This window comes from Labeo rohita, unplaced genomic scaffold (assembly GCF_022985175.1).
Source record: "Labeo rohita strain BAU-BD-2019 unplaced genomic scaffold, IGBB_LRoh.1.0 scaffold_146, whole genome shotgun sequence".
Taxonomy (NCBI): domain Eukaryota; kingdom Metazoa; phylum Chordata; class Actinopteri; order Cypriniformes; family Cyprinidae; genus Labeo; species Labeo rohita.
In genome coordinates this window covers 13967-40668 of record NW_026127626.1, presented here as the reverse complement: position 1 = coordinate 40668, position 26702 = coordinate 13967, and the positions used below count along the sequence as shown (strand labels likewise).

General features: G+C 37.9%; 2 protein-coding genes across 2 annotated transcripts; both read left to right on the top strand.

Moving 5' to 3' along the window:
- Positions 1-22097, top strand: LOC127158332 (gastrula zinc finger protein xLCGF3.1). The gene is made up of 3 exons (XM_051101490.1): positions 1-59; positions 590-740; positions 21475-22097. Exons 2-3 carry the CDS (start codon positions 641-643, stop codon positions 22095-22097), a joined length of 723 nt encoding a protein of 240 aa, XP_050957447.1. The 5' UTR covers positions 1-59; positions 590-640.
- A 328-nt stretch (positions 22098-22425) lies between these two features.
- Positions 22426-23226, top strand: LOC127158331 (gastrula zinc finger protein XlCGF57.1). Its single transcript, XM_051101489.1, has one exon. It carries the CDS (start codon positions 22426-22428, stop codon positions 23224-23226), a length of 801 nt encoding a protein of 266 aa, XP_050957446.1.
- Positions 23227-26702: the final 3476 nt, after the last annotated feature.

The window sequence follows — 26702 nt, the reverse complement described above, 5'->3', positions numbered from 1 at the left end:
GAGGTGACTCATAAGTCTCCGCTGCGCTCCTGCATCTATTGTGATTCTGCTGAATAAAGGTTTGTGTTTTTAAATGTTTACAGTGTTTAAATCAATGCAACCCGTCCAGTCTCTTTTATAGTTTTTACACGCGATGTAAATGTCATTCATTAGTATTAACTGTAACGTTGTAGCGCTTTATCTAACGTTTATGCAGGTTATTGTGCATTAAAAGCAGATCCACAAGTGAGTAACAGAATCGTGAATCAGTTCATCACAAACGCAGTATTAATTATTATGTATTAATTTGTTGTGCCAAGCCATAGTTAGACCATAGTTCAATCATTTAAGTTGTTTATAAACGTGTTTTAGAAAAAAAAAAAAAAAAAAAAAACATTACTGAAGAAATGAGGAGACAAAACAAAGACATTAATATGTTTTAAGATCAGTCGGCGCAAGGGTCTTTCAGTTAAGGTTTGTCATTTAGAGCCATTAATTATCACTCTTGAGTCCCTTACCAGTGAGCTGAACACTGAACGAGGGAGCTAACTCTAAGATTCAGTTTGGATTGATGTTTCTTTGTTAATTATTCTCATCTTAAACACCACAGGTTGTCCAAACAAAGAAAAACAACTGCTGAGATCTACACACTATTATAAAGATGGCATTTATTAAAGGAGAGAGTGAAGATGTGAAAATTCAAGAAGGGAAGATTGAAGAAACATGCTCAGTCAAACACAAAGATACTGAGGAACAAACAGGTTGGTTTTGATTCCCATTTGATCCTTATCAAAATGTAAATGTAAAAACTCTACAGGAATGATATTTTTGAAGCATGTTCAGGAGTGTAAAATACTTGAAAAAATGTAACTTAATTACTCTATTATTTTAGGAGATTTGTATTTAACTGAAGTACAATTTCAGTGTAAACTTTTTTTTCTTCTGCTTAATTACATTTCTGAAGAAAAGGTCCTCACATTTTAATTTCAACTTAAGAAGTACTTGTTACTTTTTTGCATTTTATTTTCTAACATCTTACACACATTAAATATGGTAAAACAGTAGCTTAAACGTGTGTTTGACCTGTGAGAACAAATGATGTTTGTGTTCACGAATCTGAGAAGCATATTGAAGTAGCAACATTGCTTTTTTCCAGAAAAATAAAAAGTTAAATGTTACAATATTCCAAAAATTGTTCAGAGGAACACTGTGATAAGTAATTGTAATTCATGTTTGGTGATGTTCTTACCAGGGAGTGGATAAGTGGTATGATAATGAGATATTGAGAAATAATTAGGGCTGTCAATGAATCATTTTTTAATCTAAATATTTATTTGCGTTATTTGCTCATTAATTAATCACAAATAATTACATATCAATAACTGTGGAGAAAAAAAGCCTCAAAATGCCTCAAATAAGTATAAAGTTAATTATTTCAGACATAGGCACTGAAAACACAATGCAATAAGTGGCCTTTTTGAAAAGTTTTAATTCATTCTGCATGTTTCTGATTGTTTTTTTAATGTATGATCTTTGCCATGAAATAGCCTATAAAGCTGATGATGCAATAAACTTAAAAATCTGCATGTTTCACATCTGGCTCATTCACAGGATAGTCCACGCAAAAATTAAATTTTCTCATCATTTACTCACCCTCATATCATCCCAGGTTTATGACTTACTTTCTTCAGATGAACACATACAAAGACTTAATGTACACTACCGTTCAAAAGTTTGGGGTCAGTACATTTTTATTGTTTCTTTTCTTTCTTTCTTTTTTTTTTTTTAAGAAATTAATGCTTTTATTCACCAAGGATGTATTAAGTTAATAATTAAAAGTTTATTAAAAGTAATATAATATAATAATATTAATTTAATATTAAATAATAAATAATTTACATTGTTATAAAATATTTATATTTTGAATAAACACTGTACTTTTTAAACTTGTTATTCATGAAAGAATCCTGAAAAACAAAAATCACAGGTTCCAAAAAATATTTGGCAGCACAACTGTTGATATTATCCAACATTGATCATTCTAATAATAAATCCGCATATTAGAATGATTTCTGAAGGATCATGTGACACTTAAGACTGGAGTAACAGCTTATAAAAATTCAGCTTTTCATCACAGGAATAAATTCTATTTTAAAGTATGTTAAAATAAAAAACATTATTTTATATTGTAAAAACATTTTGCAATATTACTGTTCTTTTTATATATATTTTTAATCAAATAAATGCAGCCTTGATGAGCATAAGAGACTACTTTAAAGACTATTACAAGTCTTACTGACCCCAAACTTTTGAACGGTAGTGTAAGTGTACAGAAACACTTCAAAAACCACACAAATTGAATACAATCATGAAGCTAAAAATATTTTTTCACTTTACTTGAGAGGACATTGATTTATCCACTGGTGTTATACGAGATGGAACATATTTCTTTTGTTTCAGTTCAAGGATTGAATCTATTAAAGCGGTCATGAACTGCCTTTTTTAATTTTTTTATACTGTTCAGTGAAGTCCCCTTATAATGTTATCAAGATTTTTACGTCAAAAACATAATTTAGAAGTAATAGGCCTTTTCTGAATCCCCCTCATCTGAAAGCTCTATTTGAATAGGCGTGGTGGATTGTAGACTCGGAAGTAAACACACAATACTATGATTGGCTAATAGTCCTGTATGTTGGACAGCCTACATCCTTCACAGATAGATGCAGAAATGCTGAAGAATAATCTGTAATCACAAGACAAAGCAATAATGACCACATAATAAAAACAGTTGCTCACACTTGTGTCAGGACATTTTTAGGCAAAGAGTTTTGCTGGTAGATTCAAGGGCCCTTATTTATCAACAGTGTGTAGAAATGGTTCTACGTTTTATCCTACAAATGAAATTTAGAACGCAAGTACAAAAAAAAAAATCTGTATTTATCAAACGTGCGAATGCGGTTCTTACGCACACAAGTAAGTAATCACTGAATACATTAACATGGACAACAATATTCCAATTTTAACACGATGAAGATGATACTCTGAATAAGTATTTACCATGTAAACAGATTTTTGATTTTCTTAATCCGACTAAAGTCATACTTCAAGTAAACACAAATCGATTTAAGATGTGTGGAGTATTCCTATTTTAGTCGCATTATCCAAGTGCAGTATAGACATGTACACACCTTAATCAAACTATGACTTTTCGCTGCATTTCGCATCAGGATATACACATGGTGGTGGTCAACAATTTGACGGCAAACAACAGAACACGTCTTCAACAACGTCATTGTCTGTTTGCATGTATAGCATTACAAATAATTAAGTGCACTTGAAGCTTTTGTAAAATTAGAAATGAAAGGACACAAACTGTATATGGCACCATAACGGAGACAAACTGTATGATGATACGTGAAATTCTGGAGGGGACGTCAGATGTCATAATGTGGGTACGTAATGACGTGCCATTAATTGATCTATGTACTAACATGTAAAACGGGAACATGAAAGGAATATTTTAAAAAGAACGCATGTAAACACCTTAATTATAATATTGTCTTATAGGTAAATAGTTAAATTACTGATGTCCATGTCAGCATAGTCACTGTTGATAAATCCCACATGTTCCTAAGCACCATGCTCATTCACGTTCAGTCGTTCTACTATGCTCACACTTCATATAAACCACACAAGAAACTAAGAGCATACGTTGTAGTTCTGTCATCAGTTAAGTTATGAAAGTACCAAAAGCTGATTAAAGCTGAAAAAATGTGCATGCATGTGTATGCATCACATATAAGAATGTGTCTCAAATGCATGTACTAAAGCATTCTGCAATTTGAGATCACAATATGAAGCGCAAGCTGATATGAATGTTTTTATTTGGAATTTAATGCACAAGTAAATGTTAGCACAGGCACTTGTACTAGAAAATAAGTGCTGATTTTTCATTAATTTGTAAAGTATGATAATGAAACCATATCTAAGTGCATAAAATAAATGTTACAGTTTATGACAATGATTTTGTTTACTTTTTCAGAGTTCATTGATTAAATAAAATGCAGTGAAGGTTGACTAAAATTTGAACGATGTAGTCTGCATGTCTCATCCATGAGTATGCTGTGATGGAGAACAAGATTTTGGGGGTGTTGAGAAGCAGAACCAAGCTGACTGAGACATAAAACATAGTGAGCCCCTTTATTTTATTATTTTTTGGCGGCGTGTGATGAGGCACACCTGATGTGGATGAAGCCTCATCACTGTTAAAATGCCGAGCGCGCCTCTCCTCAGGAGACCGGTCTCTTCCCCGTGCATGCACGCTGGTGTCCTCGTGGGTCCAGGAAGGGTGCGTAGAGGGACGAGCGCCGCCGATGGACGAGCTGCCGGACCCGTGGTCCGAGTGCGATCCGCATGGAGATGGCTGCGGGCCAGGATGCCGGGCCTTCTCACCCGCCTGAGGAAGTGCCGCCGCTAAGGAATGGATGAAGCCGCTAAAGGAAGCCTCTACCCGTCATATTGCTGCGGACCCAGGCGGGGAGCAAGTTCGGCCGCCGGACTACGCCCCTTACCTGGACCCTTCCCTTCTGAACACTGCCCCTCCTTCACGGATTCCCTTCACGTCAAGGACACCAGATCCCCCATTTATTTTGGACACTTTTTCCCCTTTTTGGACACTTTCTGTTTATTGTTTAATAAAAACCTCTCCGAGGCCTGACGTCACGCCCACTGTGTCTGTCGTTTTGCTCCTCCCGTGACAATATATATATATATATATATATATATATATATATATATATATATATATATATTTTAAGGGCTTCTTATGCCTTTAATGAGACAGGATAGTGGAAATCATTGGGTGAAGAGAGGGGATCAGGATCAGCAAAGGACCTCGAGACGGGAATCGAACTCAGGACATGTCCACACTAATACGTTTTCATTTGAAAACGTGTCTTTTTCTCTCCGTTTTGGCCTTTCGTCCACACTGAGATGGCGTTTTTGGTCAAGGAAAACTGAGCTTTTTGAAAACGCTCTCCGAAGTGGATAAATTTGAAAACGCCGTTTTGGCGTTTTCAAACGCATGACGCATGTTTATTCATGTGACGCATATTGTACCAATAGATATCCATGTTTATACCGGTAATTGTGGCTGTTATGTGCCATTCACTTTTTTACACTGCTGCTAAAGATATATTTGTACACTCTTCATATTACAGTCCTAAAAAGATGACAGAAAATGTACTCACTCCTGCGGCTAAACGTGAGGGCAGCTGCTTTTTAGATCAAACATGAGAGCGCGCGACATGGACGCGTCAGTGAATCATGAGATATTTCCATAAATAAAAACGTATTACGTCTCTTCAGTCTGTATCGTCTCAGTGAGTTTTTACGCATGCGCAGTATGGCGAATTTAACGTTTTCCTATGTTTCAGTGTGGATGAAAAACTTTTGGAAAACGCTAGTGTGGACGGAGAGCGTTTTAAAACGAAAACTCCGTTTTCAGATGTATCCGGATGAATGTAGATGTAGCCTCAGGTTGCCGTGAGCGCAGTTGTGCTGTATGTCGGCGCACTAACCACTAGGCTATCCGTGCTGATGTGAGCTCCTTTATTAAAATGCCTAGAGGTCCAAAACCACCATCTCCTTTACCATCCAACCTTATCATGCAAATGAAATGTTAAAATTCTCTATGCATCATAATAGGGCTGCACAATAAATTGCATGCGATTTTCATGCGCGTCTCGTCAGTAAAGCCAGTTCTGTGATTAGTAGTAAATCTCGGCAATTAATAAACAGAGCTAGTGTTGCACAGTATACCAGTACTTAAAAGGTATCGCGACACCCTGCTATTAAAAATGGTACGATTCCACATTTTACTAGTACGAGAACTTTAAGAATGCATTTTAATAAGAGCTGTATTTCTGCGTGTCTGTGTTAGTGCATGGAGCAGTTTTGTTTTGCTACACACATACACGTGACGCTTGCGGCGTTTTCAGCCTCTGCCGTCTCAATGAGTAGATAAACACATAAACATAATTTCTAGAACTGCTCTGAGAGTCACTTTATGAGCATTTTACAATTTCTTTTGCGGAAAACTGTCGGGGAAAAAAAAGTTTGGTTTAACTTGACAGTCAGAAATATATGAATATATTACTTAATGTAAAGATAGTACTACAGCTACTAATAAAAAATATTATTGAAACAATGTTTAAGGAATATTTACCTGAAAAAATATTTACCAGAATTTATCTACCAGAGAATTGTAAATGCACAACACAGTATTTCTGGAAGAAAAAAACAAAAATGGCCTATAATAAATTAATTCTTTATCAAATCTACTTATCCTTTATAAATTCATTAGACATGCTTTTGATTATTAAAATGTAACGAAGCAATTAAAATAGAATCCAGAAAATTAATGGAAACCAGAGATTCACAAATAAAGCTGAATTTGAGAAAAATAATCAAATATATTTCATAGGGCTTTAAAAACATGTAATTTACTAATAAAATTTTAATAAGTTACTGTTAAATTCTGCAAGTTTCATGATTTCAGTTAATTAGACATGCTTTTTGATAAATATTTTTTTTTTAATGTAACCATTAAAATAGTCTACAGAAATTAAAATGAAATTTAGGAAAAAATAAAACAGATTTCATAGGTTCCTCTTTATTTCACTTGTGTCTTTGTTTTATTGTAGTTGTCCTTCAGTTTGTTACTTGCATCTAGGTTCTTATTAATAACAAAGATAAAATAACAGAAATGACTATCATGATACACATTTTTGCTGTGAAATAAAATGACTATATCATGAAATAAGATTTGGCTTTATCCTTTAAGCTAACTTACCAATATAGCAAAGATCTCTACACACCTGTAGACTCAGTAGTTCACCATTATCCTGTGTAGTGACACTTGCATGTAGTGTTGCTTTCGTCAAGGAAAATTATGACTAAATATTGTCGTCAACGAACCTTTATCACGTGACGAAAACGAGACGAGACGCAACGTAAATGCTGGTCATGTGACGATAACTATAATTAAATGTATAATGCAGTATCGTTGACGAATAAAAACGAGACTAAATGTGGTTTACAAAATAAAAACTATGCTAAAATGTCTCTTCATTTTCGTTGATCAAAACGAGACGAAACGAAAAGTCATAACGTTATTTCGTTTTGTTTAGTAATAGTAATATAATGCATTGCTAATGAAATTTGGATAATACGATTACTCGTTACAATCTCAGTAACGCAAGTTACAACAACAAAGTTACGCTCGTCGAAAGTTCACGGAAAGAAAAACGAGTGTTTCGGGCCAAACACATATTTGCTAATGTGAGGATGTTTTTACGCGCAGTAAGTACAAAGCTTGGTTTACTAATAAATAATAGTTTAGCATTCAAATACATCGCGAATATGGACACATTTAATTGGGTTCATGCCGAATGAGAGAGGTAGGGTGCGTGAGAACAACGCGTTTGCTTTCAGTTTCGCTTTAAATGAGCCTAATTTGTCTTGGCTTGTTTAGCAACTTATATATTTTATTCTTGTTTTGTTCCGAAAACCGTTCAAAATAGTCTATAGGTTAGGTATTGTGTTTATTGTTTGTACACTACAACGTTTCACTTTATTTACCGGCATTATTTATAAATGTAATAATTTTGTGCTTATCTGTGTTTAACCTAAACCATAACGTTAATTTAGACCTATATACCGGTAGCCTATCTAAATATGATTTTATAATTTTATGCTATATGGACCTACCTCATTACCCTCCACTGGATGCATAATGAGCTGCAATAAACTACATTTTGGTATTTTATAATGCCTAGTCATACTTCTGTGGATATTTTGGTGAAAGTAACTCAAAAGTAGTGTAAAGCATTACAATTCAGAGACAGTAATATTGTAATGTAACTAATTCTTTTTAAAAGACAGTAACTTATAATATATAATGTATTACATTTTGGAAGTAACTTGCCCAACACTGCTAAGCATTGCTTGTTGGCCAAATACTGTAGCTAGTTTTGTCAGACTAAAATAGAATTTTCATGGACTAAAACTAGACAAAAATAGTCATGGATAATTCTGACTAAAATAAGACTAAAATGCTCAGACTTTTAGTCGACTGAAACTTGACTAGACTAAAAAGAGTATGAATGTGACTAAAACTAATAAAAACTAAAATGACAGCTTCACACAAAGACTAGACTAAAACTAAAATTAAAACAGGCCACCAAAAACAACACTACTTGCATGTGATTATTATTATTATTATTTTATGTTTTTAAACGGGGGATGAAATGCTTTGTTTTAATAGATAAAATAATTTATCTTCATTTGGATCATCTGTTATTCAATTACTTATCCTGTTTTGTTTTTTTCGTAGTATCGGTTCTGTAGTAGTATCATGATGTTGTAGTCAGGTATCGTATCAAAGTCAAAATTTTGGTACCATGACAACACTACACAGAGCCGTTAATCACTGACGCAATACGCAATATTGCATTCATAATCGCAGATAAATCGCTTTTGATTTTGAACACGATTTTGTGTAGCTTGTCAGTGATTTAGAGTGCATGTTTCGGTTCTAATTGAATCAGCCATTTTGAACGAATCATTTGATGTGAATGATTCAATAAATTGTGCCATCTACTAGCAGTTTTATTGTCATATTTATTTATCCATGCCAAGCCTAAACCTACTAAGGTGCCAGAACAAAAACACATTTAGCAAAATTTAATGTTCAATTATTGACCAAAAATATCTCCATCTCAGACCCCAGAATGAAAACAGCTTGTAAATAATAATTCTTTTAATAAAGCTGATTTTTCATTAAATAAAACTCTTTTAAAATAGGACACATTTTGTGATCATTGTGTAAAATTTAGCTACAGGTTCCCTCTGCCCCATCAAAGAAATTGACCACACCTTCCCCCCCTGAAATTATTTTACAATAGGACTACTGCCTAGAGGTGAGGTATAATACAAAAATTGTTGTTCACTCAGTATTACTTGATCTAATTCACAACTATCTCAACCACAATGAAGTGCAAATTAATTGTATTCAGTTCTGTTTTACTTTATGGTCAAACACATTTTTATTTTGAAATTATGAAGACAATGCTACACCACTGATCTAACATCACTAGAGTAGAGGTGTAGTCACAATCAGATGCAAAATGTAGTTTATTTGTAACTTTAACAGGGTTTCCGCAGAGTCATAAAAAGTCATAAAATGTCATAAATTTAATAATAAGGATTTTAGGTCATAAAAAGTCATAAAAACGTCCGGATTTTCCATATAAGGTCATAAATTACATTTAGCCACGTCTTAAATTGATATGATTTTTCATTCATTGGTTCAACCGTCGCCTTCCCACTGCTGGCGGCGACATTCATTTGTTTCGCCGCTTGTAGTTCTTTCTGAGGAATCTGTGTAGTAACACAGCGTTCCAGAACTACAAGGTCCATGTCACGTGGCAGTACAGCAAACAGACTTGTGGGAATGAAAAAAAAAAACCTCTCAAACGTCGCCTACTGTTCGTCTCCTCAGCTCGTCACTTAGTTTAACGTTAACTGTTTAGTTTAATTATATAAAAAAATGGGAAAGTGTACATTTAACGAGCTATGGCTCCAAGACGGTGCTTTTAGATTTTGGCTTAAGCCCATCGTAAACAATCAGCATCAAGCCTATTGCACACTGTGTAAGAAGGCGTTGGAGCTGGCTAGTTAAGGTATACAGTCCTTAAAGTCGCATGCCAAGTCAGAAAAGCATAAAACTGCTGTAAAAGGTCTGCAGCGGGTGCAGGCGATCAGTCAGTTTTGTTCGGAAAGGAGAGTGAAGCACGGACACAGAAAAGAAAGCTGGCAGAGGAGTATTTGACCGACCTTAAACGAAAGAAATCCACTGTTCAAGAGGTTTCCACCTGTCTAGCCAGAGAGGCCGACATGCTAGCAGAGGAAGCAGAGGGCAAATCAGGGTCAAAGATGGCCCAGCTCCTTTCAAAATCAAACACTCTCAGGCGGGCAAGCAGGGAAAAACTGGCTGAGCTGAAAAAGGTTGAGGAGGAAATCGCAATTAAAGGGGACGAACTGAGAAAAATGTAGACACTGACTGAATGACTGACTTTTAGTCAAAGTAATGCCGTAAAATAATTGTTACAATTTACAATGTTCCAGTTTACAATTGCAAGTTTTGTTCCTGTGTTCTTGACACAAAAAAAAAATGTAACCTTTAAATAATAAAACTTTTTATTTTCATAATTCGTGTAGGTCATAAATTTAAATCATAATGGTCATAAAAAGTCATAAATTTGACTGGCTAAGCCCTGCAGAAACCCTGCTTTAATAAGCAGAGTTTATGCATTATGATGGGACTTAAATCCTTAAATGCTATGTTCTTGTTGGTGCCAGTAGCCTTGTGGTTAGTGTGTCGACATACAGCGCAACTGTGCTCACGGCAACCCGAGTTCGATTCCCGCCTTTAGGTTCTTTTGCCGGTCCTGCTCCCCTCTATCCTCCCAGTGGTTTCCTGTCTCTCTCAGCTGTCCCATCTATAAAAATGCATTAAAAAGCCCATAAAAATAATAATAATAAAAAAATGTTAATTTCTCTGCAATACCAAAGATACCATTTTGGTTCATCTGGTTTATTTGGTCTGGACCAAAAAGAAAAATTATACATTTGGTCCTTGTCCCCTTGGTGTTCCCACTGGTATTTTTGACAGTGAACCTAAAGATACTGAACCTAAAAGGCATAGTGATACATTCACAACCTGATTGGTTGGGTTGAATGATGTATATTGAGGAACACATTTCAGGATTTCTCCACATGTAACAGACTTCTATGGTGCCCCAAGATTGAACTTCCAAAATACAGTTTAAATGCGGCTTCAAACGATCCCAAATGCAGTTGTAAACGATCCCAGTCGAGAAGGAAGGGTCTTATCTAGCGAAACGATCAATTATTTTCATATAAACAATACAATTTAAATACTTTATAACCTCAAACGCTCGTCTTGTCTGCCTGAACTCTGTGTATTCTGGTTTAAGACAGTTAGGGTATGTTGAAAACCTCCCATCGTATTAAAAAAAACAAAAAAAAACATGAATTTTTAAAAACAAAAATGCAAACATAAAAAATAATTTCAAGATCGTCCTACATCACTACAGAAGTACCTACCCAGTCTTTGGAAAGTGAATATGCAAAGATCAAACACCCCTAACAAAAAAGGTAAAACAGTGATACAGGATGATTTTGAAGTTGAAGGAGAACATGAGATGGGAGTTTTTTGACATACCCTAACTGTCATGAACCAAAATAAAAACAGAGCAAGACAAGATGAGCATTTAGCATTACAACAATTACAACAAAAACTTACAACAATTTAATTTTTTTTTTATAATGAAAATAACTAATCGTTCCGCTACATATAAGACCCTTCTTCCTCGGCTGGGATCGTTTGAAGCCACATTTAAACTGCATTTTGGAATTTAAAAATCAGGGCACCATATCAGTCCATTATATGGAGAAAAATCCTGAAATGTTTTCCTCAAAAAACATAATTTCTTTATGACTAAATAAAGAAAGACATGAACATCTTGACAAGGGGGTGAGTACATTATATGTAATTTTTTGTTCTGGAAGTGGACTTCTCCTTAAAGCGGATACGAGCACTAGTTTATCAATAAATTATTAAAACGTTAATGCTGTCCCTTTGCTGTTTTTCTCAGACACGTTCATAATTATTATATCTATATACAATGCTTAAAATGAATGACTACTATAAGACCAAAAAATCTTTAATTGAGAGCAACCCCAAAAAAATATATGAATCACCTCCTTTAAAGGGGTCATCGGATGCTAAGTTCACTTTTTCATGTTGTTTGAACATTAATGTGTGTTGGCAGTTGTTGTGAATTTTTTCTTAGAGACCAGGAGACGTTTTTGGATATCTTGAAGCAGAAGTTTCTCTTTATTCAGATACTCGCTGCTCTGCACTGCAGTCTTCAAAAAGTCGTCTTCTCAAAGCTCAGCACAGCAGAGTATATAGGTTTGAAGGGGGAGGAGTACATAGAGGTGGAAACAATCTAAACAAAGCATGCAAATGTGGTACAGGAAAACAGCTCAGTTAAAGATTTTTCCCAGCCTTGATCTATTTAGCATACAAGTGTGATTCAAATGCATAGGTGCTTAAACAAAAGGCACAGTTGTACCTTGAGATTAGAATTCACACTTAACTTGGGAAAACCTGCCAGATGTTCAGGAACTGAAAGGTTACTGTCTCAGGGCCTGGGCTGCCTGCTCTTAGACTGTCACAATATACATAACTTTTTCAGTTCATGTTGTCATATTGGAACCTATATCAAATATGCATAGGATCAGAATATTTTAAACAGATTCTTAAATTTGTAATCCTTCACAGTGTATGTACAAATCTACCCTATAATATTAGAAATCCATGCAGTGGTTTTTAATTAATCTGTAAAAATAGTATTCCCTTTTTCAAATCAAGCCGTTCTCAGATGTCTGTTGGTTTGCCGTCACACACACAGCCTCACAGAGGCTGCTCCCACGATAGTTGATTGACATGAGCGTTTTACCTCAGACCAGCTGTCACAGTCCAGTAACTTTCCATGTTTTGATGCCAGAACAGGGATGTAAGTTAGACAAGAATATTTCCGATTGAGGTGTTGTGTTGCTGGATGTAATAATGTACATAGTGGTCGTCATTTACTCCCGACATCTGAGCCGCTGAAGATGCAGTGGATTATGTTTGTTTGTGAAGGGAATGCACCTCCCAATCTACATATATCCATCTATGTTTGCGCGAATCATTCATGATCCAGCGTCACTTACAGCAGAAGTGAGTATAAGCGTTTTTTTATGAATCTTTGCGATCGTCTTTCCTTATAAGGCAAGGCAAGGCAAGTTTATTTATATAGCACATTTCATACACAAAGGTAATTCAAAGTGCTTTACATAAAAGGAAGTAGAATAATCATAAAAAACAATATTATATTAAAACAATAATAAAAACAATAATCACAAAAAAGGAAGTAGAACAATCATAAAAACAATGATCACAACAATAAAACAAAATGTAAAATGTAAAAACTGATTAATTAAAGGATTTAAAAATAATTTAAAAATTGATTAAAAATAAATTTAAGACAGTTAAAAACAGAAAAGCATTATACATAGTGCAATCAGTTTGGACGTAGCACAGTGCTCATTCAGTAAATGCACAGCTAAACAGATGAATTTTGAGTCTAGATTTAAATGTAGCTAATGTTTTGGCACATTTGATCTCTTCTGGAAGCTAGTTCCAACTGCGGGCAGCATAATAGCTAAAAGCGGATTCCCCTTGTTTTGTGTGAACCCTTGGTATTTCTAACTGACTTGATCCTAATGATCTGAGTGGTCTGTTCAGTGAGCATATCTGCAATGTATTTAGGTCCTAGGCCATTGAGTGATTTATAAATGGGTAAACGTACTTTAAAATCAATTCTAAATATAACTGGAAGCCAGTGTAGGGACCTGAGGACTGGTGTGGTATGCTCAGATTTTCTGGTTCTAGTCAGAATCCTGGCAGCAGCGTTCTGGACGAGCTGCAGGTGTCTAATGGTTTTCTTGGGAAGGCCAGTGAGGAGCCCATTACAATAATCCACCCTGCTTGTGATAAAGGCATGAACAAGTTTCTCCAAGTCTTGACTGGAAACAAAACATCTAATTCTTGCAATGTTTTGAGATGATAGTATGCTGATTTAGTTACTGCTTTGACATGACTACTGAAACTAAGGTCTGACTCCAGAATCACACCAAGATTCCTGACTTGGTTTTTAGTTGTTTGACCCCTAGAGTCAAGGTATGCATTCACCTTAAGAACTTCCTCTTTGCTTCCGAATGCAATGACAGTTTTCTCCTTGTTTAACTGAAGGAAGTTCTGGCACATCCAACTGTTAATTTCATCAATGCATTGGCAGAGGGAGTCAATGGGGCTGTAGTCATTTGGCGATAAGGCTAGGTAAATCTGAGTATCGTCAGCATAGTTGTTATATGCAATTTGGTTCTTTCTCATTATTTGACTTAGTGGGAGCATATACAGGCTAAACAAGAGCGGCGCAAGAATTGAGCCTTGAGGGACTCCGCATGTCATGGATGTCCACTTAGACTGATGCTCTCCTATACTCACATAATAACCTCTCCCTTCTAAGTATAACCTGAACCAATTAAGAGCCATCCCAGAAAGCCTGACCCAGTTTTCTAGTCTCTCTAGAAGAATGTTATGATCGACAGTATCAAACGCAGCACTAAGATCTAGTAGTACCAGCACTGATATTTTGCAAGAATCAGAATTTAAGCGAATATCATTTATAATCTTAACGAGCGCCATCTCTGTGCTGTGATGCGGTCGGAAACCAGATTGAAAATTTTGTCCAGGTATCCATTTGAGTTTAAGTAGTTGTTCAACTGATTGAAAACTACCTTTTCAATAACCTTGCCTATAAAAGGAAGATTAGATATTGGTCTATAGTTGCTCAGTATGGTGTTATCAAGATTGCTCTTTTTCAGAAGGGGCTTAACAACTGCAGTTTTCAGGGAGTTTGGAAAAGTCACTGGAAAAACACACTTTTGAAAAAAGCTGTGGGAAGTGTGTCAAGGTTGCAGGTTGAGGATTTAAGGTGCTGTACTATTTCTTCCAAAGTTTTGCTATCAATTGCTTCAAAAACAGACAAGAGTGACTGCTTTTTGAAATTGCAGTCGTATCTGTCTAACCTCTGCATAACTTGAGGATGTGCTAATCAGGACTCCAGGAGAAGATCAACAGAGTCTGCAGAAATGCTTGGCATTGAAGATATAGCCTTCATAAACAGCACATTAGTGTTTTCGTTAATACATCTCTTTCTGACAGAGACGGATCTAGATTCAGTGGTAGCAGAGATCAGTATATCAAAGAAAATACAGAAGTGATCAGATAGTGCTACGGCCTTAATGACAATTGATGAAATGTTTAGACCCTTAATAATGAGTAAATCAAGACTGTGTCCACGACTGTGTTTGGGTCCATGCACATGCTGAATCAGGTCAAAAGTGTTTAAAATGGTTATAATTTCTTTTGTAGTTTTGATTTCTGCATTTTCTATGTGAAAATTAAAATCCCCTGCAATAGCAAAACAGTCAAATTCTGAGGAAATCATTGATAACAGTTCTGTGAACTCTTCAACAAAGGCTGGAGAGTATTTTGGAGGCCTGTAAATAATGATAAATAGAATTCGTGGAGCACCTTTCAGCACAATCCCTACATATTCAAAAGACAAGTATTGACCAAATGACACTTGCTTATGTTGATAGTGTAGTGGACAGCACATTCCAGGGCCCAGTTTATGGCAGGACCCTCCCTGACCACAATACTGGACATAGGTTTGCTACATTTTGATTGGATCTTGGTGAACTAACATAAACAAACTGTCCAACGCCATCAGATAAAGATGCCAGGACAACAGCCAGACATCTCTTAGAGCGCAAGAAGACCACCTTTGGTACAAAGCCCGGGAAGGACAGAACTTCCTATTGGTCAAAATGCAGTTTGTGCCCTTCACCCACCTTGAGACTGATTCCTAATGGTTTGGCCTATGACCAACCATAAAAATTCCTCAGGACTTCCAGATGCAGCAGCAGTGGGTGAAACTAAAAGAGATCATGGAGATCCATCCAAATCCATTCATAACTATGTTCTCAAAACTTTAAAACTGATACACACTACAACACACACATCTTATACTTATTCAGAGAAATAAGTATTCCTTGTGACAGCAATGTGTAGTGCAACATCTTACACAAACTCAGCTGTTAATGGACAAATGAATGCATGCATGATAGTTCAATCTTTTCCCATCATGTTTGGACTTAATGTGTTCGTAATATTGCCAAATGCATTCTGGTTATGGTTTGGAAAGTGATAAATGCACTGGTAAAACTTTAGTGACACTTTTCTAGCCCTGTGTTTGGACAATGCAAATAAATTCCACAGGAGGACTGTTGCGATTTATCTCAAAGGGAAATGTATATAAATAATTGCAATTAATTATGATTTAATTACAATTATTTATATCAGCTGCCAGTAGTAACTGTAGCAGAATTAATTTTCCATCAACTAATCTGTTCGCCCAGCGAACATTCAGCATAGCTTATCATCAACACTAAGAAATTATATTTTCTTGGCCACAGAAAATAACTTTCTTAAAGTACTGTTGTATTAAGAGCATGTAGCTCGAATCAGAATCGTAAAGGGACATTCATTTGCAAGGCAGAATCAGAATCAAAACTTATGTAATTTGTGCACAATAGTTTATAAACGAAGGACTAACACATAACTAATCTAAACAAACAAACATGAAATCACTCATACATGGGGGAATGGTCAGTGAGAAGCAGTTAGAGAGAGACAAGGAAATGAAGCTATGAAAAGAGTCAGTTAACCACCTGCTGTGAAACCATCAGTGCTGTCTACATCTTATACTAAACCTCTGTTTATTAAGTGTACGATACTTGCATTGCCGTGGTCGTCGAATAAGTGTCCAAATGCAGTCTCTGAAAGTCTTGATGGTTTGGAGCAGTGGTGGTTTTGAAATTGCAATCACGTTCTTCCGGGTCTGAAGAGTGATGAATTCCAAAGATGTCCTGACTCATTGGTGACTGGGAGTTTCTTCCCATGTGAAAAGTGAAGAAGAACCAAGAGCTGAGAGGGACTCAGCTGAAGTCCTGTGATCTTTGGGGAATGGAAAGACAAGGCCGCAAGGCCTGGCGCGTGCTTAGGGAAGTCCTGAAGAGTTCTAGCTCATCTTCTTAGGTTCTCCAAGAACCACTGACTGACTGAGGCAAGTCATGAAGATGAATTCCAGGGTTAAGTGAAACTCTTTGTGGTCGAGAGCCACAGCTCTGTATGTTGGGCCTGTCGGGCTTGCCGGGCATGCCCTGTGCTGGCTCAGGCTCCCCGTGGGTTCCTCCACACGGGCAGCAATCAGAAGATGTTGCAGACGAAGAAGACAGAGAAGAGGAAGCACAAGGAAGAACAAGAGAGGCGGTCAACCGTTTGCCTTTAAGCTCTCTGGAGGCTGCGCCTCCAGGAGGTCCGCGAACCAATGGTAACTTTCACCTTTGGAGGGAAAGTTTACGACTCTTTGTCTGTGAGCATGGTATTTTGCATATGTAATTCAATTGGGTGTTGATGCAAAAACTACTAAGGTTTCTTAAAACACTAATATGTTGCATAGGTATCAACATCTAATTTACACCATCTTTTAGATCATCAAAATACGAATGAAAAGAGTCCAAACATGACATGGGTGGGCTGTATGACTAGTCATCTATCATAATGCATGCATAAAACAGTAGAAAGACAAATACAAATACAACAGACAAAATTAAAATACAATGCAGTAGTACTGTACACAATGACCTGAGCTATGTGTAATAGTAAGGTCAAAGAAAGGTTTGTCTGTGAATGAAAAGGAAAGAGTCCATTTCTATAGGCATTGTGTCTTTCCTATAGAGAAATGTAGTGTGCTCCGTTTGCATTCCTTGAGGCAATAAAACCTGTGATATCAGATCGTTGTCCTGGCAACTGAGCTTTGGGGCGGTTGTCTCCAGAGCTCCAGCATGTAGCTGGCCTGTTGTGTTTAAAGACTATTTGTTAAATGTAACAATTAATGTATGTCTGATTGGTCCAGACGTTACAAGGACAGAAGGGTGGGCCACCACGTGTCCCCCCCCACTCTGATGGAACCAGCCAATCACAGCATGGAAATGCAGAAGCGCCAAATTGCAATCTCCTCATCGGAAAGGGATAAAGGTACCCTTTCAAAAGACACTCCTTGTTCTGAGTCTGCTACCTGTGAAGGAAAAGACACCAACAGAACAAACCTCTGTTCTGAGTCTGCTACCCGCGAGGGAAGGGACTATAACAGGATACACAGTTCTGAGTCTAAGTCCTGTAAGGGATGAGACAGAAACAGATCACCTTCGTTCTGAGTCTCCCATCCGGTGAGACGATAGCAGATCAACCTCAGTTCTGAGTCTGAGACCTGTGAAGGAATAGACACCAACAGAACAAACCTCTGTTCTGAGTCTGCGGCTGGTCGAGGAAACACACAAGTTTTGAGTCTGCCGTCCGTTAAGGGAAGAGACTGCAACAGGACAACCAACGTTCTGAGTCTTTGGCCTGCAAAGGTGAGACAACAACAGATACCAAGTCCAAGTCTCCAGCTTGTGAGGCAGCAACAGATACGACCCAGAGAGGTCGTACCCAGAGTCTCCAGCCCAGAGAGGCAGAAGACACACAGACATTTGCAACAAGGTTAAGCTCCGGCGAGCAAACCTTCACTTCAGGTACTTTTGCTTGCGTGTTCCAAGCTAAGGACCTTCAGCACCTACTCCAGGGCCACATCTGCGTGTTCCAGATCTTAGGAGATCAGCATCCTACAGCGCTTCATCTTCAAGGCTGTCAAAACGATTCCTGCCCCTTTCCCCACTGTACTGCCACCAGCGCAACCAGTGGAAGAAGTCGCCGCCACCACACTGCTCACACAACCACAGCGAACATAAATATCACTTCCAAACCTCTTCCAGAGACCTTGGCATTGTTGTATATTATCAGTATATGATTTTCTAAGTTACATTAGGTATTATATAGCTGATTGCAGTTGATAACAAATTATTTCACTACCATATTTCACCTCCCTAGGTTGGCGAAAGTGAAATTTATTACAATAGACATCTATAAATAGAGCAGCTACACCTCCACCTCTCCTAAGAGCTCTGCAGACACTCATGAAAGTAAAGTTAGGAGGGGCTGTTTCATTGAGGACTGCTGCACTGCAGCTGTCTTCAAGCCATGTTTCAATTAGAAACAAAATCCGGTTGTATGTGGTTAAGTCATTGATCAGAAATGATTTATTTTTTAGTGAGCGAATGTTTAAAAATGCTAACTTGATGCCATTACTTTTTGTCTCTAGAGCAGTCTTAGTTTGATACGTAATAGGCCGCAGATTAGATGGGTCAGCTGTACGGTTTGAGAAGGCCTTACACTTTCTATCATGTGATAAAACAGAGATAGAGAAAGCTACAGGCACACTGGGTTCCCGCTTGTAATGTAAACATTCCTGAGTGTTGCTGCTATCGTAGCGGGGACCCGACACATATCACTGAGAGTTGTTATCAGTTGTTTTTGGTTCACCTACAGCAGGTGGAGGAGGGTTTGGGCCCTGGCATTGTGGCAGCGGCCAGAGAGCTCTCGAAGGAGGAGGAGGGCGAGCTGGGCCCACAGGCTTTGGTGGTTGTGGTGCCCGCCGTTTTTTAGTTCATATCTGGGGGCTTGCAGCAAAAGAGTGGGAGAGTCTGGTTCCAGCATATACCAGTTCCCCCATTTTCTGTGAGAAGCTCAGAAGTGGAGATGCTGGAGAGAGGGATAATGTGTCTGGTGAGCGGGGCTCTGGCTCTGGTGTTTCCAGTGGCTGAAATATGTTGTCCTGGCTTTCCTGGCTGTTTATCAGAAAGTCGTCCTTCAGTGCTGAGTCTTGGAGCTGTTGTAGTACGTCACAGTCTGTCTGTGATGAGCTCTGTGGGCAGGGCTCAGCCGGGATGGTGTCCATGAGCAGTGTTTATTGTGGCTGTGTGGCGTTGTCGGTGTCCTTGTGGGATGTGTCGACCACATGACGACTCTGAAGATGATTTGAAGTCCTGTGGTCACTCATACTTTGTGCCAGTCCATCCAACATGAATGGCACACACACACCTGGACACTCTACTGAAGGATGACAGAGTGAAAAATAGATGTTGTCCTTTAGCACTCTTGCACCAAGTTTGTTTGGGTGGAGGCCATTCAGTTGAAACAGTTGTCTATGGCCCCAGAAAAGATTGAATTGTCAATGAAGTTGACTCCTTTTAGACTGTAGGTTCTTTGTAGCCATGTATTCAGCCCGAGCAACCGTGAAAACATGTTAGTTCCCCTTGCTGGGAGTGGTCCACTGATAAACGGCTGAACTTCAAGTCTTCTAAGTGTTTCGATGAGTTCACTGAAGTCGTTCTTTAGGAGTTCTGACTGCTCTTTCCGAATATCATTCTTCCCCACATGGATGGTGATTCGATTTGCAGTGTTGTGCTTCATTAGGATGTTCCGAAGTTCCCTGTTCACATCAGAGACGGTTGCTTGAGGAAAGCAGCATATAGTTGTAGTCCTGCTACTGATATTTCTGATAATGGAGTCACCCACTATCAGAGTCCTGGGCTCGGCTGCGCTCTGAGCTGAATGCCGCTGTCTGTTCGACCTTGAGCGCCTGTTAGTAGAGATGTTAGCTGCTGGCACATAGGATCCATGTTCAATCACATTTGGGGATTCTTCATCCACATTCATTAGTGCTTCAAATCTCTTCTCAAGCTGTATAGGAGGTGGTAAAATACCAGTTTTTGCAAGCCTGGTCATAGCCATATCTGGGGTAGAGGATGTTACCGCAGCAATACGAGACACTTGTGACAATCTGATGTCTCGAGTGCCTTTGGGTCTCGCTCCCTGTTTATGCCATCGATTAGTGTGTTGATCAGTTTTGGCTTGTTCCTCTACACTTATAAACTGTTGAGATTCACTGGGTTCACGGGACTCACCGGCTGTATGCTGAGGGGGTCCGTGATGACGGTCTGCCGAGTGTTCCGCCTGTTTTGGAAGTCCAGCAAGTAACTTTGTTTCAAGAATCACAATCCTTTGTAGAAGTCTGTGGCAGTTTGTGCAGCAAGTAGATTCCAGAAGAGGCTGAAGAAGCATTTTCTTTCTCGTCTGTTGAAAGTAGGCAGCTGTGTTTTCCCGTCTCCGGAATGTAAACTGCTAGCAGTGGGAGGCAAAGAGTCTCCTTTTTCATAGTATTATTCCACTTACGAAAAGTTTTTAATTTAGTGTTTGTGCCAAAAATGTGTTGTTTAAGCACTGTGCTGATCTTCTGAGGTTAAAATCTTAGAAAAGTCTGAGAAAAGTATATAAACAGGGAGCAAAGCACGGAGCAGTAAGCAAAAGCGTCCGAACAGTAGCAAAGCCGGAAGAGATATAACCTGGTAGTTAGGAAGTTTAGCGGCTAAATGCGGCTAATGTAAATAAAACCGTCTTTCCACAGTGAGAAAAGAGGGGCGGGGTGAACAGAGCTCATTTGCATTTAATGGAACAACCCCTTAGAATGAGATGATTTTTGCAGAGCTGATTTTGACAAGGTAAAAAGGGTGTTGTTTTACAAAATCATTGAGAATTTTTAATCAAAGTATATTAGAGACTTTTCATTAAGACCCTAAAGAATCATATCAACTTGTGGAAAATGGGCATCCGATAACCCCTTTAATAGATTAGTGCATATATTGTCTAGGATACAGGTTGGTAAATGTTTTGATGTGTTTCTTTGTTCTGTTTGACTGGGCTAACTTTCGTTTACCTTTTTTTCACCATAGACCTCATGCCACTGAAACAGGAGTGCATAGTACCGAATGAAACAGAAGAGAAAGAACGAAATGAGACTCGTAATTTCATAACCGGAGAAGATTCTTTTAGTCGGCCACAGACTAAAGAGACTTTCTCACGGAAAGCAGCTCATGAAACAGAAACTGAATGTTGTTCCACCATCAGTGAACATAAAAACCTTGAAGTCCATATGAGAGTTCACACTGGAGAGAAGCGTTTGACCTGCCAACAGTGTGGAAAAGGGTTCAATAAAAAAGGAGACCTTAACATGCACATGAGAGTTCACACTGGAGAGAAACTTTTGACCTGCCAACAGTGTGGAAAAGGGTTCAATAAAAAAGGACACCTTAACATGCACATGAGAGTTCACACTGGAAAGAAGCGTTTGACCTGCCAACAGTGTGGAAAAGGGTTCGATAAAAAAGGAGACCTTAAAATGCACATGAGAGTTCACACTGGAGAGAAGCGTTTGACCTGCCAACAGTGTGGAAAAGGGTTCGATAAAAAAGGAGACCTTAACATGCACATGAGAGTTCACACTGGAGAGAAGCGTTTGACCTGCCAACAGTGTGGAAAAGGGTTCGATAAAAAGGACACCTTAACATGCACATGAGAGTTCACACTGGAGAGAAGCGTTTGACCTGCCAACAGTGTGGAAAAGGGTTCGATCACAAAAAGGAGACCTTAACATGCACATGAGAGTTCACACTGGAGAGAAGCGTTTGACCTGCCAACAGTGTGGAAAAGGGTTCGATAAAAAAGGAGACCTTAACATGCACATGAGAGTTCACACTGGAGAGAAGCGTTTGACCTGCCAACAGTGTGGAAAAGGGTTCGATAAAAAAGAAGACCTTAACATGCACATGAGAGTTCACACTGGAGAGAAGCGTTTGACCTGCCAACAGTGTGGAAAAGGGTTCGATAAAAAAGAAGACCTTAATATGCACATGAGAGTTCACACTGAAGACAAGCCTTACACCTGCACTGAGTGTGGAAGGAGTTTTGATCGAAATGGATACCTTGAAGTGCACATGAGAAGTCACACTGGAGAGAAGCCTTTCACCTGTGAACAGTGCGGAGTCAGTTTCACTCATGTAGGAAACCTTAACAGGCACATGAAAATTCACTCTGCAGTGGAGTTTTTTATCTGCAAACATTGTGGAAAACTATTCAATAGAAAAGCAAACCTTAATGACCACAGGAGAGTTCACACTGGGGAGAGCCCTTTCACTTGTCAACTGTGTGGAAAGAGTTTTACTGTAAAGGTAAACCTTAACAAGCACATGAGAATTCACACTGGAGACAAGTGTTACACCTGCCCTGAGTGTGGAAAGAATTTCGATCAACATGAATACCTTAAAGCGCATATGAGAATTCACACTAGAGAGGGTCATTTTATCTGCCAACAGTGTGGAATGAGCTTTAATAAAAAAGGATTCTTTAATAGACACATGAGAATTCACACTGGAGCTGACCATTATGTGTGCCGTCAATGTGGAAAAGGTTTCAACCGAAAAGGAAAATTTACCAGGCACATGAAAACTCACACTGGAAAAAAAGGTTATCTATGCCCTCAGTGTGGAGAGACTTTCGATGAACATGGAAGCCTTAAAGCCCACATTGGAGTTCACACTGGAGAGAATCCCTTTACCTGCCAACAGTGTGGAAAAAGTTTTACTCAAAAAGGAAACCTTAACAAGCACATTAGAAAATTATGCTGCAAATATTCAACACAAACTTGATCAACACGTGAGGATTAATTGGAGAGAACTGTTATATATCATCAGTGTGTGAGAATTTTTACAGACAGGAATTGTGTAATAACATTATGATGTGTAGGAAACTCAAGACGTGAAGACCAGCATTCTATATTGAGAAGGTGCTCGGTCTTGGACTCAGACTCAAGTCTGAGCTTGAGTTCATCTATAAGCAGTGGATTACACATGGACTCAAGAATATGGTCTACTCCATATCATGTGTAACCTTAAAGGGATATTTGACCCCAAAAAATGAAAGTTCTGTCATTAATTACTCACCCTTATGTTGTTCCAAACCTGTAAGAACTTTGTTGATCTTCAGAACACATATTAAGATGATTTTGATGAAATACTAGAGCTTTCTGATCTTCCATAGACAGCAATGCAAGTTAAATGTTCCCAGGCCCACAAATTAAGTAAGGACATCAGTAAAACAGTCCATCAGTGGTTCAACCATAATTTGGTTGGTAGATTTGAGAATACTTTGACTGTGTACTTGTGACTGATTCTTCTCCAAATCACGTCATCCACCATTAATGAGAGTACCACAATGCATACATGTGCTTTCCACTGCACATGCTGTCCTTACTTTGTTTCTGGGCCTGGGAACATTTCACTTGCGTTGCTGTCTATGGAGGGTCAAAAAGCTATTGGATTTAGTGAAAAATATCTTAATTTGTGTTCCGTGGATGAATGGAGTCTTACGAGATGGAAGTCTCTCTGGGACGAGTCTTGAAATGGCTTGAGGGTGAGTAATTAATGACAGAGTTTTCATTTTTAGGTGAACTTTACCCTTAAAAGGAAGATAAAAACAAAATAAGATAAGAAATTTTCTTCACATACATGTTGTCATCTTTTTTTTAGGACAGTTCTGGAGAAAATGGGGCTGCTGGGAAATTTAAAAACGAAATGAAGTGGTTCTGTACATTACTTTAGTAATTTAAGTTATTTGTAAATAAAAGTAATTGATGTGCATTGGTTTATTTTTTTGTATTATAAGTAATTATTTAACTAATAAAAAGACAAGTAGTGGTTCTGGAAACTTTATTTTTGCAAAGCAAGTTATAATTTGTAAATGTTGTTCTATTCTTTTTTTTTTGCTCTCTCTCTCTTTCTCCTTTTTGTGAATGAAAATAATTTATTCTATGCTAAAAGTACTTTTACAACTAATTACAACATAATTGCCATAATAGAGAGCCTGGCACAGCCTCTGCCAGTGGGACATCATCTGAAATGACCTGGGATGGTCTAAAGAGTGTTTGAGCGCTGTAAAGAAGTGATTTTTCTTTACCACTGCAGACGGCAGCGCTGGCGCTCTCATGTACACGCACACACACATACCTTCATTACTCTCCCTTCCCGTCCCGGTTTAAGCGGCTCAGCATAGTGGGTGCACACGCTAGCTGGGTAGCATCGGTCAGTCATCCATACTCCATTCGTTCCCTCAGTCATCATACAGTCATCCGGATTAATCACACATAAACTTCATGTACTGTTTTATGTTTTATTCGTTTGTTACATATTGTTGTAGCCGGGTTACTAGACGCTGTGCTGGCGAACCGGAGCTTGCGGTGGGCGATCGCTTTTGACGTCATCGGTTGGCGTCTTGCCAGCGCAACAGTCGAATGACCCGGTGAAACCATGTTTGTTTGTTTTGTGGGGTACTCAAATCTCTCTATTTGTAAAAAGAGATAGAATTGTGGTAACTTATATGGCCATTTTATGGCGGTTGGAATTATAATGTTGATGTGTTTTACAATGTATATTATGGTATAAATCTTAAATGGTTGGTTTAAATAATAACTGGTGTAACTTACCTGTTAATGGTCGTGCCCAAAAAGGGGCGGAGTCTAGCCTTTAAAATCTGGCGCTAGACTTCACACAATACTTGTTAACCAAGTCGAGCAAACATGCTACTGCGGTGCCGTGAGCTAAAAAAAACTCCTCTGTATATTAGTAGGTACAAGTGGAAAGTCTGTAAATATTTATATTTCTTTTATTTGCTTTATTTTTTGGGTTATTTTGGTACTTTTTTTGTTGTGTATATATATTGGTTTGGACTGAGCACTTGTAAATATCTACACTGCTGGACTGCTGGATTATTGGTGCACGTGTAAATAAAACACCAGTTTACACTGAAGAAAAAAATTGCGGGTTAAGCCATCATTTTTTTTGTTTGTTTTCTCTGTTTTTGGACATTAACACCCACAGTAGACCTTGCTACAATCTACAGCTTCACAAGCGCATATTCCCACTGTCCAGCACTGGGACATTCAGGTTTATCCTGCAGTACAGGGGTGTGGTCTGATTTAGGGCAAGAATTGAAGGACTACATGTGTAGAGCTATGACACGTCTAAGTAATGCCTGGAAAAAATATTGACTTTCTTTAGTAAAGTACTTTCAGTAATAATGCATTGAGGAAAAACTGCATGCATTTTGAAGTAAAAGTATTATCTTGCATACTGTAATGTACATAAGGTATGAAGAGTAAAAGTGAAGGTATGTTTTTTGCAGAAAAACTTTATACAAGTATATATATTCAGTGTTTGGCATGTTACTTTAAAAAAGTATTTAGTTATAGTCATTAGTTACTTCTCACAAGTAGTAACTAAGTTAGCAACTGAGATACATCATTATAAAAGTAACTACTTACTACAGAAAGTAACTATTGTGTTACTTAAAAAAAAATTGTTCAAATGTCAAATAACTTGGACTCCCCCAATATTAAATATTTTAAATGAATAAAACATTGTACAGTAATCTACACTATTTTAATGTTGCTGTGGGACAATTTGAAAGACGCCTTCCAGGGGCTAAATATCATGTTATATTGTTTGAAACTGCAGTCTACTTTTATTTGTGCATAATCATAATAACAACATAACAATGTGCTTTTGTAAAGAAAATAAACACGGCGTGCTCTCTGCTCTCTCAGCCTGTCATCTCTTTTCAGACATGTAAAATAAAACAACTTGAATCTCAGTGAATACCTGCCTCATTGACATGAGAAATAATATGTACAGAAAGCTTGAAAAATGTCTACTTTTAAATGAAGTAAGTCACGTCGAAAACAAATATTCTCTAATAAAAGTAGTTTGTATACCACTGCGAGCACCAGTTTTTTCTGTCTAAACTTATTATTTCTAATGAGTCACGAGCAGCTCTGCTTTTCAAATTTTAAACATCCATGTGAGATGAGCGGACATGTAGGTAAACACCCACATCAACTCTGAAAACAAACAGGAATATTCATCATGTTCATCTCGGCTACTTTTCTGTAAGAAGATGCGCTGAGAGGGATATGCCAGTATTTACCTCAGAGGAAGAACGTGACATGGTGCACAGCTTTGCAGGTCCTATAGCTGAGAGAGAGACTACTCGGATGTTTTTGTAGCATCGTGGACGCGCATCTCAGAGCGTGTGCTACACAAGCTTTTGTGCTTAAACGAATTTTTATTTT